Source organism: Xyrauchen texanus, chromosome 5, assembly GCF_025860055.1.
Source record: "Xyrauchen texanus isolate HMW12.3.18 chromosome 5, RBS_HiC_50CHRs, whole genome shotgun sequence".
In the NCBI taxonomy this organism is placed as follows: domain Eukaryota; kingdom Metazoa; phylum Chordata; class Actinopteri; order Cypriniformes; family Catostomidae; genus Xyrauchen; species Xyrauchen texanus.
In genome coordinates this window covers 3741770-3757231 of record NC_068280.1, presented here as the reverse complement: position 1 = coordinate 3757231, position 15462 = coordinate 3741770, and the positions used below count along the sequence as shown (strand labels likewise).

The following is a 15462-nucleotide window of genomic DNA, read 5'->3' as shown; positions in this document are numbered from 1 at the left end:
TGAGTAAAGTGAAGCAAAAATTTTTTTATATATAAATAATTAATATTTTTTGACATAAATAGTCAAAATGATGTATAAGATCCTAAGTTAAAGCAATACATGAATGACTTTAGTCTAAGTTCATTGACACACCATGGCATCGAACTGTATATAATTCTCCATGTTCATCTGTCAAAATCCTTTCATTAGGATCATTGGGATAAACAATGTTTCACTTTTAACTTTCTCTAAAGTAAAGTGACTGATTAATTGTTCCCAGTTTCCATGCCTGATTCTGGCTCATCTTTGCTACCCTCAAAGTGTATATTTACTACAAACTAATATCACAAAACAAGTCACACATACATTTTATGTTAATGCTTATTGGTTATCCTTAGCGAAAACAACACCTGATAAACAAGAAAATAATGCTACGAATGGGACTCGAACCGCGGTCTCCTGAGTGAGAGGAGATTAAACTAACCACGAGGCCAGAGGTTATAACATATAATAATAGGCGGTAGTGGACGTCTTGAGGTTTAGCGTACTGTGGGTGAAAGCCAGTTAGATGATGATTTTTAGACTTTAAGGACAAAAACAAATGTGAATTCTTACCCACTGACTTCTTTCGGAAATTTTAGAAGCCTCATTTGATTCATTTTTGCTGTCTTTCCTGCTAATTGCCATTAACTCGCCACTAAGTAACGTAAGTTGATGTCAGCTCCTCCCCTACCTGCTGCATATTCAACAGAGAGGAATAAACGGAGTCGCCCATAGGCTACCGACAGCAAAGGAACTTATTCTATAGGCTAGATTATGCCTATGTCTATTTTTACAGGCTGTATGCAGTATGTGCAAAGCCAAAACACAATGAAATAAGGCAACTTATGATTTCGGGGGTTTACATAGGCTTTTGTCCGGTTTCATATTTGTCAGTCAACTTTTCAAAATACATTCGGGGCTACACTCAAAACATTCAAAATCGGCTGCCGCCGCCTCTGAAGGAGACGGAGCTGAGCTCCGTCAGGGTGTGTTGTGGACCTGAGGAGGCGGAGCTGCGCTCCGGTGCGCTCCGGCCCAATTTAACCTCTGAATGTAGAACAGAACATGTTTATTTGCAAACATGTCTGTATTTGTACAAATTGCTGCACAATCATTCAATCCCGAATTCCACAGATTCAAATCAAATGGCATTTGTTTGTGGTTAGTAAAATACATTCACAAAATGTATCTAGTACATGCATAATTGTGTGTGCATTCATTAATCATATTGAGATTAAAATCATCCCATATTTTTGAGGCTAGCTACCAGCAGCTAATGCTAACTGTCTGATTCCATTCAGTGCAAATCATCAGAATAAGCTAAATGCCCTGGCTATTGTTTATATTGTGCTGTAGGTGTTTTGGGTTTAGTGTTAACATTGAATGATATCAACATTGAACATTATTATATATTTCTTTTATTCCTACATGGAATTCCTACTGTGTTTTTTTTAGTTGGTAGATCGTATTGAGTTGGTCATTTAAAAGTAGATCGTCACGCAAAAAAGTGTGGACACACCTGCTCATCTAGTGTTTAGACATTCTAGACATTCATGTTTACTTTCGGTTTCCCAGTTATTCACTGTTCTTTTGCTCGTCACAGTTTCTGCAGTAGGTTTCGGTTTCCTGCTCCTCCCACAAACAGCCACATGAAGAATATTAAAGGGAGTCGTGTCCAGCAGTACATATCCTTGTCACATCGCAAAAACAACTCAGGTGCAGTATACTCAGTGCCATTGGTTCATTTGCATGATTTTTATTAATTACTTTTTTGTTGACCAAATGTATCAAATTTATAGGAGTGGACCATCTTCAATTGCAATAATCATCAAACAGCTGTGACGGAAAAATTCCTGTGTCTTGTTTATACTTTTAAGGGACAGTAAGTATCTTGGATTATCTATTTCTGTATGGGTGCATTTAAATTTGTATTGAAAAAAAATATCATTTTAATGTATTTACTATTATTAGTTGTTGTAAATGGTCTGCACTTATATAGCACCTTTTTAACCTTAACAGTATTCAAAGCACTATAGACTGTTACTCATTCACCCACACATTCATACACCAATGGCAGCAGAGTTGCCATGCAAGGTGCTAGACTGCCATTGGGATACTTCGGCATGTGGAGTCATGTGTGCTGGGATTCAAACCACCAACCCTGCAATTAGTGGCCAACCCGCTCTACCACCTGAGCCACAGCCGCCACAGTTGTACAATGTTTGTAAACAACAGGATGATTTCAGCCAAAAACGGGACATCCGGGTTTATATACAAAATTGATTTTCATTTTATTGGATCAAGACCAGCTCATCCACACTAAAACATACAAAAGTGCTTAAATCCCCTTACTGCACATGCGAAAAATCGCCATTCCACGTACAAGCGGAAACGCAATTGTCCTCATGTTTCGTCACCGAACAGCAATTCCAAGCAGACTTTGAAGGAATTCGTTGTGAAGGTTGTACAAAGTAACATTAAACTTTAGCAACTCTCTCAAAGTGAATAACAGACACAAAAATGCCACTACAATGTGGGCCGCCATCTTTGATTGTTTTGGGTTTAATGGATGACATGACTGTGTTGCGTGACAACAAATACCCCATAGTTTTCAGATATCTCCATCTTCCCCAACCACACCACAACTCGAAGACGGCATTTTAAATTCCACTTGGGAGAGCGTTTTCGAAAAACTCAGTGTCGGTGTGAGAAAAAGATGATGCGTTTTCAAATAAAAACGTATTAGTTTGGATGTGGCCTTGATTAATGTTTTAAAATTTCTCCAAAAACAGAACTGTCAGAAAAAATGGTGGTAACTTTGAATGAATTGGACCAGCTGAAGGACTCCAGGTTTGGTCAGCCATATCCCAGACATGGGCTCAGCCTGCTGTGGTGGTTTGCCGATGAATGCTTGGAAATCGATGAAGATGGCAGTATGATGGCACTGTGCAACCCAGATGATGGAGACTTTGGCTTCCATGAATTCCATAATGCAGAAGGTCTCCTTCCTGCAACTCCCCTGACATACTATGAAGTGGGCAACCTGCACATGGGTTTACTACCTGATCAAGTTACGAAGTGTTACAACAGCGAAATAGACGATAGCAACAGAGATCGCATTATTGTTGCATTTGATTCATCCCAGAACGAATTTTCAAAGATTTATGTGACCCAGCATTTACATCAGTTGGAATTCAACAAGTATCGCACCTACCGCATCAGCAAAGGTCTCATCAAAATCATCCAAAACATGGAAAGGGCAGATTTCCTCAGGCAAGTTCATATGAGGCCACGTCGTCAACGACATCGTCGTTGAGCTTGATAACCTTTGTAAGCTGGTCGTGAGAAGTCACGGCCTCATGTTTAGCATTCTGCTAAATTCATTGTTGAGGACGTTTAAATGCACACCAAAATAAACGCACTAACTTTTGATAACCATAATAAATGAATTGATTTGAAATGAAGAAACTAGTTTGGGTGATGTAAACAATGATTGAATGGGCAGGATGTATGACCTAAATCTGTTTCATGGTTCTGCTATTGATGCCAGCATTAATTACATTATGATGCATTGTGCTCTTTCTGTCTATTTAGTTTAATTATTTTTGATTTCATACTCCTTTTACAGCCATAACTCTAGTTATAAAGGGCTTCTTTTCAATTCCATTGCTGTAACTGTTCCTGAGAATCCTCTTATCAAGAGGTCACTGCTTTTCTGTTATGCACGTTCTTATCAATTATATGTTGTTTATTTGTTATGTATGGATATATTAGTATAGTATGGGTCTTTAAAGGTCTTTACAAAGACTGTTTATTGTCTATAATTCTGACTCTGAGCAGTCTTGAATTCACGCTATTGCCTGGTTTGTGACAGTCTGCATGGCTTGCCTTCACTTGTTTCGACTTATCATTGTGGATTTGTGCACAATCCAAAATACAACATTGGGGTTATATTTTGTCAAATAAAGTGCTGCATAGCAGAACATCACAGATGTGCTATTGCTTATTATTTTGAACTGTTTCTGTGTTGCTTTAACAGTAGCTTCTCAACCTGGAAAAGCCTCAAAGACTCAAAAGTGATTATTAAACTGCAATACGATTAGGTAGATATGTAGTCTGTATGTGCAAAGTGAAGAAATGATAAATGGTCTGCACTTATATTGCACCTATTTTAACCTTAGTGGCTACCATTCATACATGCAATCATTGCAGAGCTGCTATGTAAGGTGCTAGCCTGCCATTGGGAGCAACTTGGGGTTCAGTGTCTTGCCCAAGGACACTTCGGCATGTGGAGTCATGTGGGCCGGGAATTGAACCGCCAACTTTGAGATTAGTGGCCGACCCGCTCTACCACCTGAGCCACAGACACCCCATAATAAGACTGTTCACTGCCATCTGCTACAAACAAGGCTCAGTTGGTAGAGCGGGTCGGCCACTAATCGGAGGATTGGCATGTCTCCACATGCCAAAGTGTCCTAGGGCAAGACATTGAACCCCAAGTTGCTCCAAATGGCAGGCTAGCACCTTACATAGCAGCTCTGCCATCATTGGTGTGTGAGTGTTGGTGTGCATGGGTGAATGAGACACAGTGTAAAGCGCTTTGAAACCGTTCAGGTTAAAACAGCGCTACATAAGTGCAGACCATTTACCATTATGTAATGACATTTGTACATCAGATGAACACGGTATCAGACCTGATTCCAATACCAGTATTGGTAATAGGATATCCATATTTTTTACATTCATTTTCATGGGATATAAATGCCAATGTATTTGTTTCAGTTCAGACAGTTTGTGAAGGATGTGCAACTATTTTGGACCTATAACAGTACAGCAAGCCCACAACTCATGAGTTAACATTGTTACTCATTGCATTATCATGCAAATAATCCTTTTGCACCGCAGCAAAAATGTAGACAGAGTGTAGAAAATTCTCATTAAATCTAACTTAATTAAATCTAAAGATAACCTTGACTGATATCACTTGCAGGGAAAATGAAAATGATAAAATAGTGGAGAATATTGAGTGGGAAGTACAACAATAACATAACTTTTGGCCACATAATGAGAATTTGATGGTGGGTGGTGGGGATGAGTTTAATTGTCCTGAAAATATGTCCAATGTCACATGCAAAAAAATAGTTGATCCTGGAATGACGTGTCCTGGACATGTTTCCGTGAGTTTCAGCCATATACTGTTTTACATATACTTCATTTGTTTACAGCTGCTGACTCTCATGGTGGATTTGACACTCCCACACATTTGTCTAGTTCAGCTTCTGTTGCATAGTGAGTTTTTCTTCCTGCTCTTCAACATTTCTGCTACTACGGATGACAGCAGCACACAACTGACTCCTGCAAGAATTTTAAGATTGTAAAAAAATCGCAACTACAGCTGCAGACTCTCAAGAAGCTTTATTAGGCAAGGCAAGGCAAGTTTATTTATATAGCACATTTCATACACAATGGTAATTCAAAGTGCTTTACATAGAAGAGATTAAAATAAGAATACAAAAAAAAAAAAATGTGAATAATTGAAACAGTTTAGAATATAAAATAAAATCCAGTACAAACAGTCGGACACACAGTGGCACAGTGCTCATTCAGTAAATGCACAGCTAAACAGATGTGTTTTGAGTCTGGATTTGAATGTGACTACTGTAGGAGAACATCTGATCTCTTCTGGAAGCTGGTTCCAGCTGCGGCTGGCATAATAGCTAAAAGCAGACTCTCCTTGCTTAGAGTGAACCCTTGGTATTTCTAGCTGATGTGATCCTAATGATCTGAGTGATCTGTTGGGTTTATATTCAGTGAGCATATCTGCAATATATTGAGGTCCTAGCCCATTGAGTGATTTATATACCAGTAATAATACTTTAAAATCAATCCTAAATGTAACTGGGAGCCAGTGTAAAGACCTGAGGACTGGTGTGATATGTTCATATTTTCTGGTTCTGCTCAGAATCCTGGCAGCAGCGTTCTGTATGAGCTGCAACTGTCTTATGGTCTTTTTGGGAAGGCCAGTGAGGAGTCCATTACAATAATCCACCCTGCTGGTGATGAAAGCATGCACAAGTTTCTCTAGGTCTTGACTGGAAACAAAGCATCTAATTCTTGCAATATTTTTCAGATGATAGTATGCTGATTTAGTTATTGCTTTGACATGACTACTGAAACTAAGGTCTGACTCTAGAGACACACCAAGATTCCTGACTTGATTTTTAGTTGTTTGACCCCTAGCGTCAAGGTATTACAAGCAGAACTTAACAGCTTATTCCGTAAAATAATGTTATGAAGGCTTAAAAGGTCATGTGATGAGGAGTTACATTTTCCTTGATATTTTGATATAAAAGATGTCATTCCACTATAAAAACATACTGTCAATTTCAGAAATCAACTTAATCCTCAATGGAATAAACGCATGTATTGAAACCAAGGCTGCGAAAACGTCACGTTCTCTACTTCCGAGACTTTCCTACATCACTAGAGGGGCCATTATTAAACTTAATGGACCTGCCGGCGGGGGTCAATTGCACTTCTAAACCACCACAGTAGAATTATTTACTCACGTCTTTGCGGTTTGCTGTTCACTGAAATTAGTCCTGCACTGACAAACGAATGTTTGTGGACAGATTACAAATATTCCACTTAGTCTTTCAATACACATTTATGAAAAGTGCACTTATGACTAAATCATTTTAAAGTGCTGTAAAATCGTTTTATATGACATTATATAACATGTCACACTGCTGTCATGTGACATCCACTCATAAGGAAATCCAGCATTTATCATGAGACCCAATAATGGTCTGCAGACATGTATGGAAAACAACAATGAGTTTAAAAAAGTTAAATAATCTGATTTTGCTGAAATTCTGTATATTATTGTTTATAAATTAATCTGTCTCAGTCAGACTGTGACATTTGCTCATGTTAGATTAGACACACCCACATTTGGTTGCCAGGTTAAGTTTCTGTTTCCCCAAGTGAGCTTAACTTCTGCATTACTGCTGCAACCGAAGCATCCGGCATGTAGGAAATTCCTGCTAAAACAATGAATATGTAAAGATTTCCAAAGCGTTGAGGTTACCTTTAAGTGTTTCTTTTCCTCTCCTTTTACTCTACACTGAAAGAGAAGTTGCTGTATTACATAAAAACCTTCAGTGGTTGCACTTGTCACAAATTGCAATTGTAATTGTTACTTCTCTTTACTGAGAAACCCAGACTGTGCATTTGTGTTGGACGGCACTATCTTTGACTTTAAATCATTTACAGTGCAGACATTTAAAACTGAACGTATTTTTTTTATATATTTATAATCTAGTCATATTCTGCTCAACGCACGAAGACCATGGTCAGAAGAATAAAAAGTATTTCCGAACTGGAAGACTCTGGATTTGGTCAGCCTTGGCCGAGACATGGACTCAAACTCTTGTTCTGGTTTGCTGATGACTGTATTTGTTTTTGTAATGATGACATGTTCCTCCAGTGTGACCCAACGAGCGGAGATTTTGGATTTCACTGTTTTGAGAACAGAAGGAACCAACATAATGTGAAACTGCTCCCGGAATTGAATTTCACCTACTATGTGGTCGGCAATCTGAATTACCCAGGAGCTGAAATGCTTCCTTACTATGTTGAGGAAGACTACACTGACTGGAGGGAGGACAACAGTAATGCAGACCGCATCATCGTCAGCGTTCATGAAGAGAACAGTGTTGGGAAAGTTTACTTGACCACACACAATGATCTGTCAAATTATGACCCACGTGCCACATTCCACATTACGAGGACCCTCCTCAAAACCATCAAATCATACCAGAATATAGTCGACTTTCTGAGGGACACTGGGTATTATCCACAGTGCCAAGCTGAGACATCTAATCAGCCAGTTTCTCCTGCACCTCAGTGGTATTACAGCCCACGGGGTCTTCAGTGGGACACAAGGTATCAATGCCAAGCTGAGACATCTAATCAGCCAGTTTCTCCCGCACCTTTGAGATATAACGACCCAGACTATCATATTGACATGGAATCACCCCCTGTTTTAAACAGCAATACAGAGATTTGGATAGAAGATGACACACCATCACAAAACCACCCTGAGAACTTACCCAGGAAGAAGGGATTGTTGGAACGTTTCTGTACCATACTTTAAGAACTCCTAGTGTCTGTTCCAAAACATCACCATACCCACTGGCTGTTCCAAAATGTAAATGTAAATATGTAATCAAGGTAACATAATATATATATTTATATCCAGCCCAAGAAGGCAACCTCAGAATTCATTGTGATAAACTCGGTTAAAAAAATTATTCCAAGATGGCGGATGAAGCATGACATTTTGATTATAAATATACTTATAATCCATTCAGTACTTAAAAGTATCAAATAATGTAAAACAAACTATTTCACCCAAAATGTGTGTGTGCTATGCATATTTACGCTCATTAGTTATTATTAGTCATTCATTATTTTCTTGCAGTTTTAACCTCTTGAGACCCGACCCGAGCGTGACTGATGTGTGCATTTTCCATTCCCCTTATGATTTGTAACTAGTAGCCCTTAAGAAACATAAAAAAAAAAAATGCATGTTTTTTTTTTTGCAGTTTGCAATTTCAGTCCCAAAGACAAAGGTCGGCACCATGTTGTTTTGTCACATGACTCTGTGCGTCCAAAGTTTAACCCTATAACGCCAGCCCAGATTCTTCTGAACTGAGTTCAGTCTGATTAAATTAAATTAAATGATGCATAGCCTATAGAGAAGCACAAACTAATGTCCATGCATGTGGATGTGGGGTCTCAGGAGATTAAATCAATGAATGAATGAATTAAAATTAAAACATCATTAAACACATTTTCACAAAGTGTCTTCAAAGTATGTGCCAAAATTCAATAAAAGAAAATTAGTTCATAATTCATCCAACAATTCATTTTAATTTTCACAGTGACTATGGATTGTGCCTGTCAAGCAATTGATGATTTGACTTTCCATTTTCACAATCTTTAGCAAGACTGCTAATATTAAAATGAAAAGGCAAATGTGAAAAATAAATCAATTGAAAATTATTTTTTTCCAAAGCTTTTTTCATAAAGGGGTCATGAAATTGAGAATCAAAATTGTAACTGTTTTGGTGCACACATTACACATTATATGATTTGCTGTCTGATTCATAGAGTAGCCCTACTATGTGGCCTTAATTGTAGCCCTATATATGTCTTAAAAATATTGACTTCACTTATCTTTGTACTTAATCATTCTAAAAAAAAGACATGCTACACGCCAGTTTCCAATTATTATAAAATGTGCCGCTATTTCTGGTCTGTTTTTGTGTAAAATAATGTGAGCTTTGAATGCTTTTTGAATAAATTATTTTTTCACCCATTTCATATCTTGTGTGATGATTTCATAAAATGTAGTCGCTTTACCTTTATCTTTTCTTTACCTAAAATAGCTCTGCGCTAACCGCAATTTGAAACACTGCCCCCAGTGGCCAAAGTGGTAAGTGTTGATGGGCATATTGGCACGTGGTGTGAAAGGCCATAGTTAGTGGGGTGAAAGATGGTAATGATTATAGAGGCCCAAAGGTCCAGGGGGGCCCACAAAAAAATGAGGGGCCCAGAATTAGTTTCTACGGCTCTGGTGGCGTGAGTTCCATTTTGTCCATGGAGTTGCGCCAAAAGCTCGCTTTTTTCTTAGCTTAACCGGTCCTGCTCGACTCACACCGAGCAGGATTTGAACCGGGTTCTCTGGCATGAGAGGCGGGCGCACTAACGAGGAGGCTAAAGGCTACAGCCTCTAGCATCAGTTACTAGTGTGCCTCTTGAGGCTAGGGGAGTGAGGTTTACACACTGGACAACTACCCACCAGCTAGCTACTGTTACACTCACCCCCCCTAAACCTCACTCCCATCCGGGTCATGGCACTACTGTCACCGGTCCTGCTTGTCCCGCTCCGAGCGGGATTTGAACCAGGGTCTCTGGCATGAGCGGTGGGCACACTAACGAGAAGGCTAAAGGCTACGGCCTCTAGCGTCACCCCCCTAAACCTCACTCCCTTCCGGGTCACGGCACCACTGTCACCGGTCCTGCTTGTCCTGCTCTGAGCTGGATTTGAACCAGGGTCTCTGGCATGAGAGGCGGGCACACTAACGAGAAGGCTAAAAGCTATGGCCTCCCTAAACCTCAATTCCATCCAGGTCACGGCACCACTGTCAACAGTCATGCTCGACCTGCTGTGAGCGGGATTTGAACCAGGGTCTCTGGCTTCAGAGGCGGGCACTCTTAAAGCGTCTCTTGAGGCCAGGGGAGTGAGATTTACACACTGGACAACTACCTTCCAGCTGGCTACTGTTACACTCACCCCCCTAAACCTCACTCCCATCCGGGTCACGGCACCACTGTCACCGGTCCTGCTTGTCCCGCTCCGAGTGGGATTTGAACCAGGGTCTCTGGCATGAGAGGCGGGCGCACTCTTAAAGTGTCTCTTGAGGCCAGGGGAGTGAGATTTACACACTGGACAACTACCTTCCAGCTGGCTACCGTTACATACGTTTCTTGTATATTAAAGTAATGATCTGGGTTCAATACATGTTAAGCTCAATTGACAGCATTTGAGGCATAATATTGAATACCACACAAATGAATTTAGTCTTGTCCCTCCTTTTTTAAAAACAAAAACAAAACAAAAAAACAAGATGAAAGAAAACAAAAATCTGGGTTAAAGTGAGTCACTTAAAATGGAAGTGAATGGGGGCCAATCTGTAAATGTTAAAATACTCACTATTTCAATAGTATATCCACAAGACATAAACAACATGTGTGTAAACGTGATTTTAGTGTGATAAAATCGCTTACAAACCTTTTCTGTGTAAAGTTATATCCAATTTAATGACTTTGTTGTCATGATGACGTAATGCAGAAAGACATAAAACCCTAAAACGACATAATAATGGCGATATAAACAACTTTACAGCTCAAATAACACATGAGTTTTAACAAAATAATTAATGTAAGTGCTTTTATAAAATGTATTAATCAACATCATGCCTCAAATGTTGTTGGTTGAGCTTAACTTGTATTAAACACAGAATATTGCTTTAAGGTCAGCAGTGTTTTACTCATTTTACAATAGACACAATTAGTTAGTTGAGTTTCAGCTTCTACCCAAATACAACAAATAAAACGTTTCTTAGTTACTCTCTTTAAATATGGACAATAGTTGGGTGTCACAATGACTTGACGCACCGATTCTTTGTGCTTTTTTGTTTTTGCTTTCACTTTAACAGAAACTGAACACATCAAGTCTGCAGATAAACAGTGCAGCTCACTACAAGACATCAGAGGACCCGTCTGTGTACAGGTACTATTTTAAGATTTGTTTGACCTGACTTTGCCATGTATATTTGTGTGATCAAACATCAGTGAATACATTTTTAAATCCTATAATTACATATTTTATATCTAAAAAAAAAAAAAGGATAATAATTTGGAATCTCAGAATGGGGTTATTTTTGAAAGATGGTTTCCAAATAGACACATATGTCGTCTTGATTACATGGAAACTATTGAACATTTCCTCCATTCTTGCCCAGAAAAAAGACAGCAGGGCAAGTCGTCACAATTGAAAACTTCTTTCTGTTCATACTGGTTTTTAAAAAGCAAAAACCTTTGCTTGAAATAAAATATATTATGTTGTTAAGGGTTTTCAGCAAAAATGTAACCAGGAAATACATGTTACAGAACACATGGAGACAATAAACAAACAAAAAGATTTAATTTAATATTTATATTTAACTAGAGAGTAATTAGAGACTCTAAGTAAAACATGAGAAAAATACAATGTGACAACTTGCCCCAAAATAAAGCTTGATGTGTGTGTTTTGATCTGGAAGATGTCAATATAACATAGTTTGCTCATCTGCAATACGTCAATAAGACATTCAGCAGATGTATTTCAGACAATAATGGTTTAGAATTGTGGAAATATGTTCTTTTTAAGATGTTTAGCTGTTGGTACCCCATATAATTAAATAATCACCAAAACTATTCCATGCGTTTGTTTGTGCTGGTTTGGTGTTTGAGATATTACGCATACTTTATTGGGCTGTGTGACGTCACTCTCCACCCCATCTCGCTCAAATCGATCCAAACCGGTGCTGGTCGTTTATCCTCGGTTTGTGCCGTTAAAACAAACGTTGTAACTATTTCCCTTCAAGATACAGCAAAAATGATTTCGGAAGCGCTGACGTCATTCTCCACCCCATGTTGTCTAAATCGCTTCAAACCGGTGGCATTCATTTGTGCTCGATGTGTGCTGTTGAAAGAAACAATCTAACTAATTCCCTATCATAGAAATAACAAAATGATCTGCCGGATCTGTGACGTCAGTCATGCATTCACCTCACCATTATGGAACGATTTAGACAACATGGGGTGGAGAATGACGTCAGCGCTCCCGAATACATTTTTGCTATATCTAAGGAAGGGAAATAGTTACAACGTTTGTTTTAAAGGCACAAAACCGGCACAAACGACCAGCACCGGTTTGGATCGATCTGAGCGAGATGGGGTGGAGAGTGACGTCACACAGCCCAATAAAGAATGCTTAATATCTCAAACACCAAACCAGCACAAACAAACGAATGGAATAGTTTTGGTGATTATTTAATTATATGGGGTGCCAACTTCACAGAGGTATCTGGGAATATGATAACACTGACATTTTATAAACAGTTTATCCTTTATATTTCCAAAAACAGAACTGACAGAAACATGGTGCAAATAGAAACACTGAAGGACTTATCTGAACTGGGACAGTCTGGATTTGGTCAGCCGTTGCCCAGACATGGTCTCCGCTTGCTGTGGTGGTTTGCCAGGGAATGTGTTTGGATTGACAGTAATGAACGCATGACTGCACTGTGCAACCCCACACAAGGAGAATTTGGCTTCCGTCGATTCTTCAATGTAGAAAAACTTCTTCCTAACACCCAACTAATGTACTATGAGGTTGGCAATCTGAACACCCTGAATGCAGCACTACCTCCTTATGTCACTGAGAATTACACTGGCAGAACAGATGACAGCAACACTGATCGCATCATTATTTCATTTGATAAAAATCTGAATAGGTTTGACTGCATTTATGTGACAAAACATTCAGATAAATCCCATTTTAACCGCAACTGCACCTTCCGCATCAGCCAAGGTCTCATAAAACTCATACAACGCTTAAGCTGGAAAGAACTGGAAGAAACTGTGAACAAACAGAGATCTGATTCAGAGTTCTCTCTGCAGTGTGAATCAATTAGTGACGAGGAAGAGTCATCAGAATACATATCACTATTAATTAGTGACGAACAGTCATCAGACACATCACGTTCCCGTGCACGTAGGCCTAGTACCCCAGAAATATGCTGTTCTCCGAAATGCTGTTGTGTTTGTCTATGTCTTTTATCTGTAGCCATTATGTTTTATTTTCACGTTATATAGGGCATTTTTTCCTATTTATTGAAAGTGAAAGATTAAGCTCTGAGAGCATGAAACTGTCATGAAACTGTCCAAAGGTTCCATGTGTGATAGTTCAGTCTTCTGAATAATTGCTTTCTATCAGATCAAAGTTTAAGTTGTTATACACTGATAATCTTGAAATAATTGTATTTCAGTTGTATTCCATGTATATGAACATGTTTACAAGTATATTCCCCCATTATATATAAATATATTTATACATATTTAGTGTCTTTATATATAAACATGGTCTTTTTAAACATAGTTGCTCCTAAAATCAAGTTTTTCTATCATCTATCCATCCATCATCCATCCATCCATCCATCCATCTATCTAAAATTAATCAATCAATCAATCCTTCATCCATCCATCCATCAATCATCCATCCATCCATCAATCCATCCATCATCAATCAATCCATCCATCCATCCATCCATCATCAATCCATCCATCCATCATCAATCCATCAATCCATCCATCATCAATCCATCCATCCATCCATCCATCCATCAATCCATCCATCATCAATCCATCCATCCATCCATCCATCCATCATCAATCCATCCATCCATCCATCATCCATCTATCAATCCATCCATCATCCATCCATCCATCCATCAATCCATCCATCCATCCATCCATCAATCATCAATCCATCCATCCATCAATCAATCCATCCATCCATCATCAATCAATCCATCCATCCATCAATCATCAATCCATCCATCCATCCATCCATCCATCCATCATCAATCCATCCATCCATCCATCCATCCATCCATCATCCATCATCAATCAATCCATCCATCCATCCATCATCAATCCATCCATCCATCATCAATCAATCCATCCATCCATCCATCGTCAATCAATCCATCCTTCCACCCATCCATCCATCCATCCATCCATCATCAATCAATCCATCCATCCATCCATCATCAATCCATCCATCCATCCATCCATCTGTTTTTATTCAAATTAACATATTTAAACCTTTTTCTATTTGTTATGAAGGTCCCATTTAAACTTATTTAGAAATGTTTTACCTGGTCTTTTTTAGGTACTGTATTTTAGGTACTTTTCAAATGCATTTTATATATAGATTTGACTGTTGTCCCAGACCAAGTCTTTCAATAATAAACTATGAAAATCCCTTAAAAAAATACAAATTATTGCATGTTTATTACAGGTTTTTGTTCATAAAATGATTTAAAATAATTTTTCAAAAGTAACAGCTGTGCTACATATGTGGCGCCATTTCCATTACACCAAACACGTTTGCCCCAATAAAACGGTTTTAAACTTTCAAAAAAGTTTCATTTCCAATAAAGCTGTAATCTTCCAAATTATTAAAGAAAAAAAGGTGTTTCAATATTATTTAACTGTGTTTATTAAGGATACATATAATGTAAGCTATGAAATAAACCTAAAGAAGTCAAACCATCATTTCCAGCACAGATTTATATTAAACACGATAGACTTTGAGATATGCTGGAAATGAAACTGACTTTCAGAAAAATGACAAATCTCCTGTGATGCATTTATATATACTTACATTTATATTTATTCATTTGACAGACGCTTTTATCCAAAGCAACTTACAAAAGAGGAAAACATAAGCGAATCATCTGAAGGAGACAACAAAGTTTCACTAGCATCAGTCTCGTTGTATCCGCTCACAATTTCTACTGTAAGGAATTAGCTTTAATAATTTAATTATGATTAATTCTCTTATTGGAGTGTTATTATTCTCATGGCTTACTGAAAATAATATCACACATATTTAGGTACAGCTTTGAAGCGAAATCTTTTAGAAACAGGGATGAGATTGTTTATCAAAATATACCACAGTCAATTGTCTTTGAATACAGACAAACTTTATTACTATTGTAAACATAAATCTAATCTAACACATATATACATGAGACAGGT

General features: G+C 38.3%; 2 protein-coding genes across 2 annotated transcripts; both read left to right on the top strand.

Moving 5' to 3' along the window:
- The first annotated feature begins 1677 nt into the window (after positions 1-1677).
- Positions 1678-9155, top strand: wu:fc75a09 (uncharacterized). Its single transcript, XM_052127619.1, has 3 exons — positions 1678-1737; positions 1821-1903; positions 7346-9155. The coding sequence occupies exon 3, from the start codon at positions 7373-7375 to the stop codon at positions 8177-8179; it is 807 nt and encodes a 268-aa protein (XP_051983579.1). The 5' UTR covers positions 1678-1737; positions 1821-1903; positions 7346-7372; the 3' UTR covers positions 8180-9155.
- A 2199-nt stretch (positions 9156-11354) lies between these two features.
- LOC127644434 (uncharacterized) lies at positions 11355-14036 on the top strand. Its single transcript, XM_052127620.1, has 2 exons — positions 11355-11383; positions 12783-14036. Exon 2 carries the CDS (start codon positions 12796-12798, stop codon positions 13510-13512), a length of 717 nt encoding a protein of 238 aa, XP_051983580.1. The 5' UTR covers positions 11355-11383; positions 12783-12795; the 3' UTR covers positions 13513-14036.
- The last annotated feature ends 1426 nt before the right edge of the window (positions 14037-15462 follow it).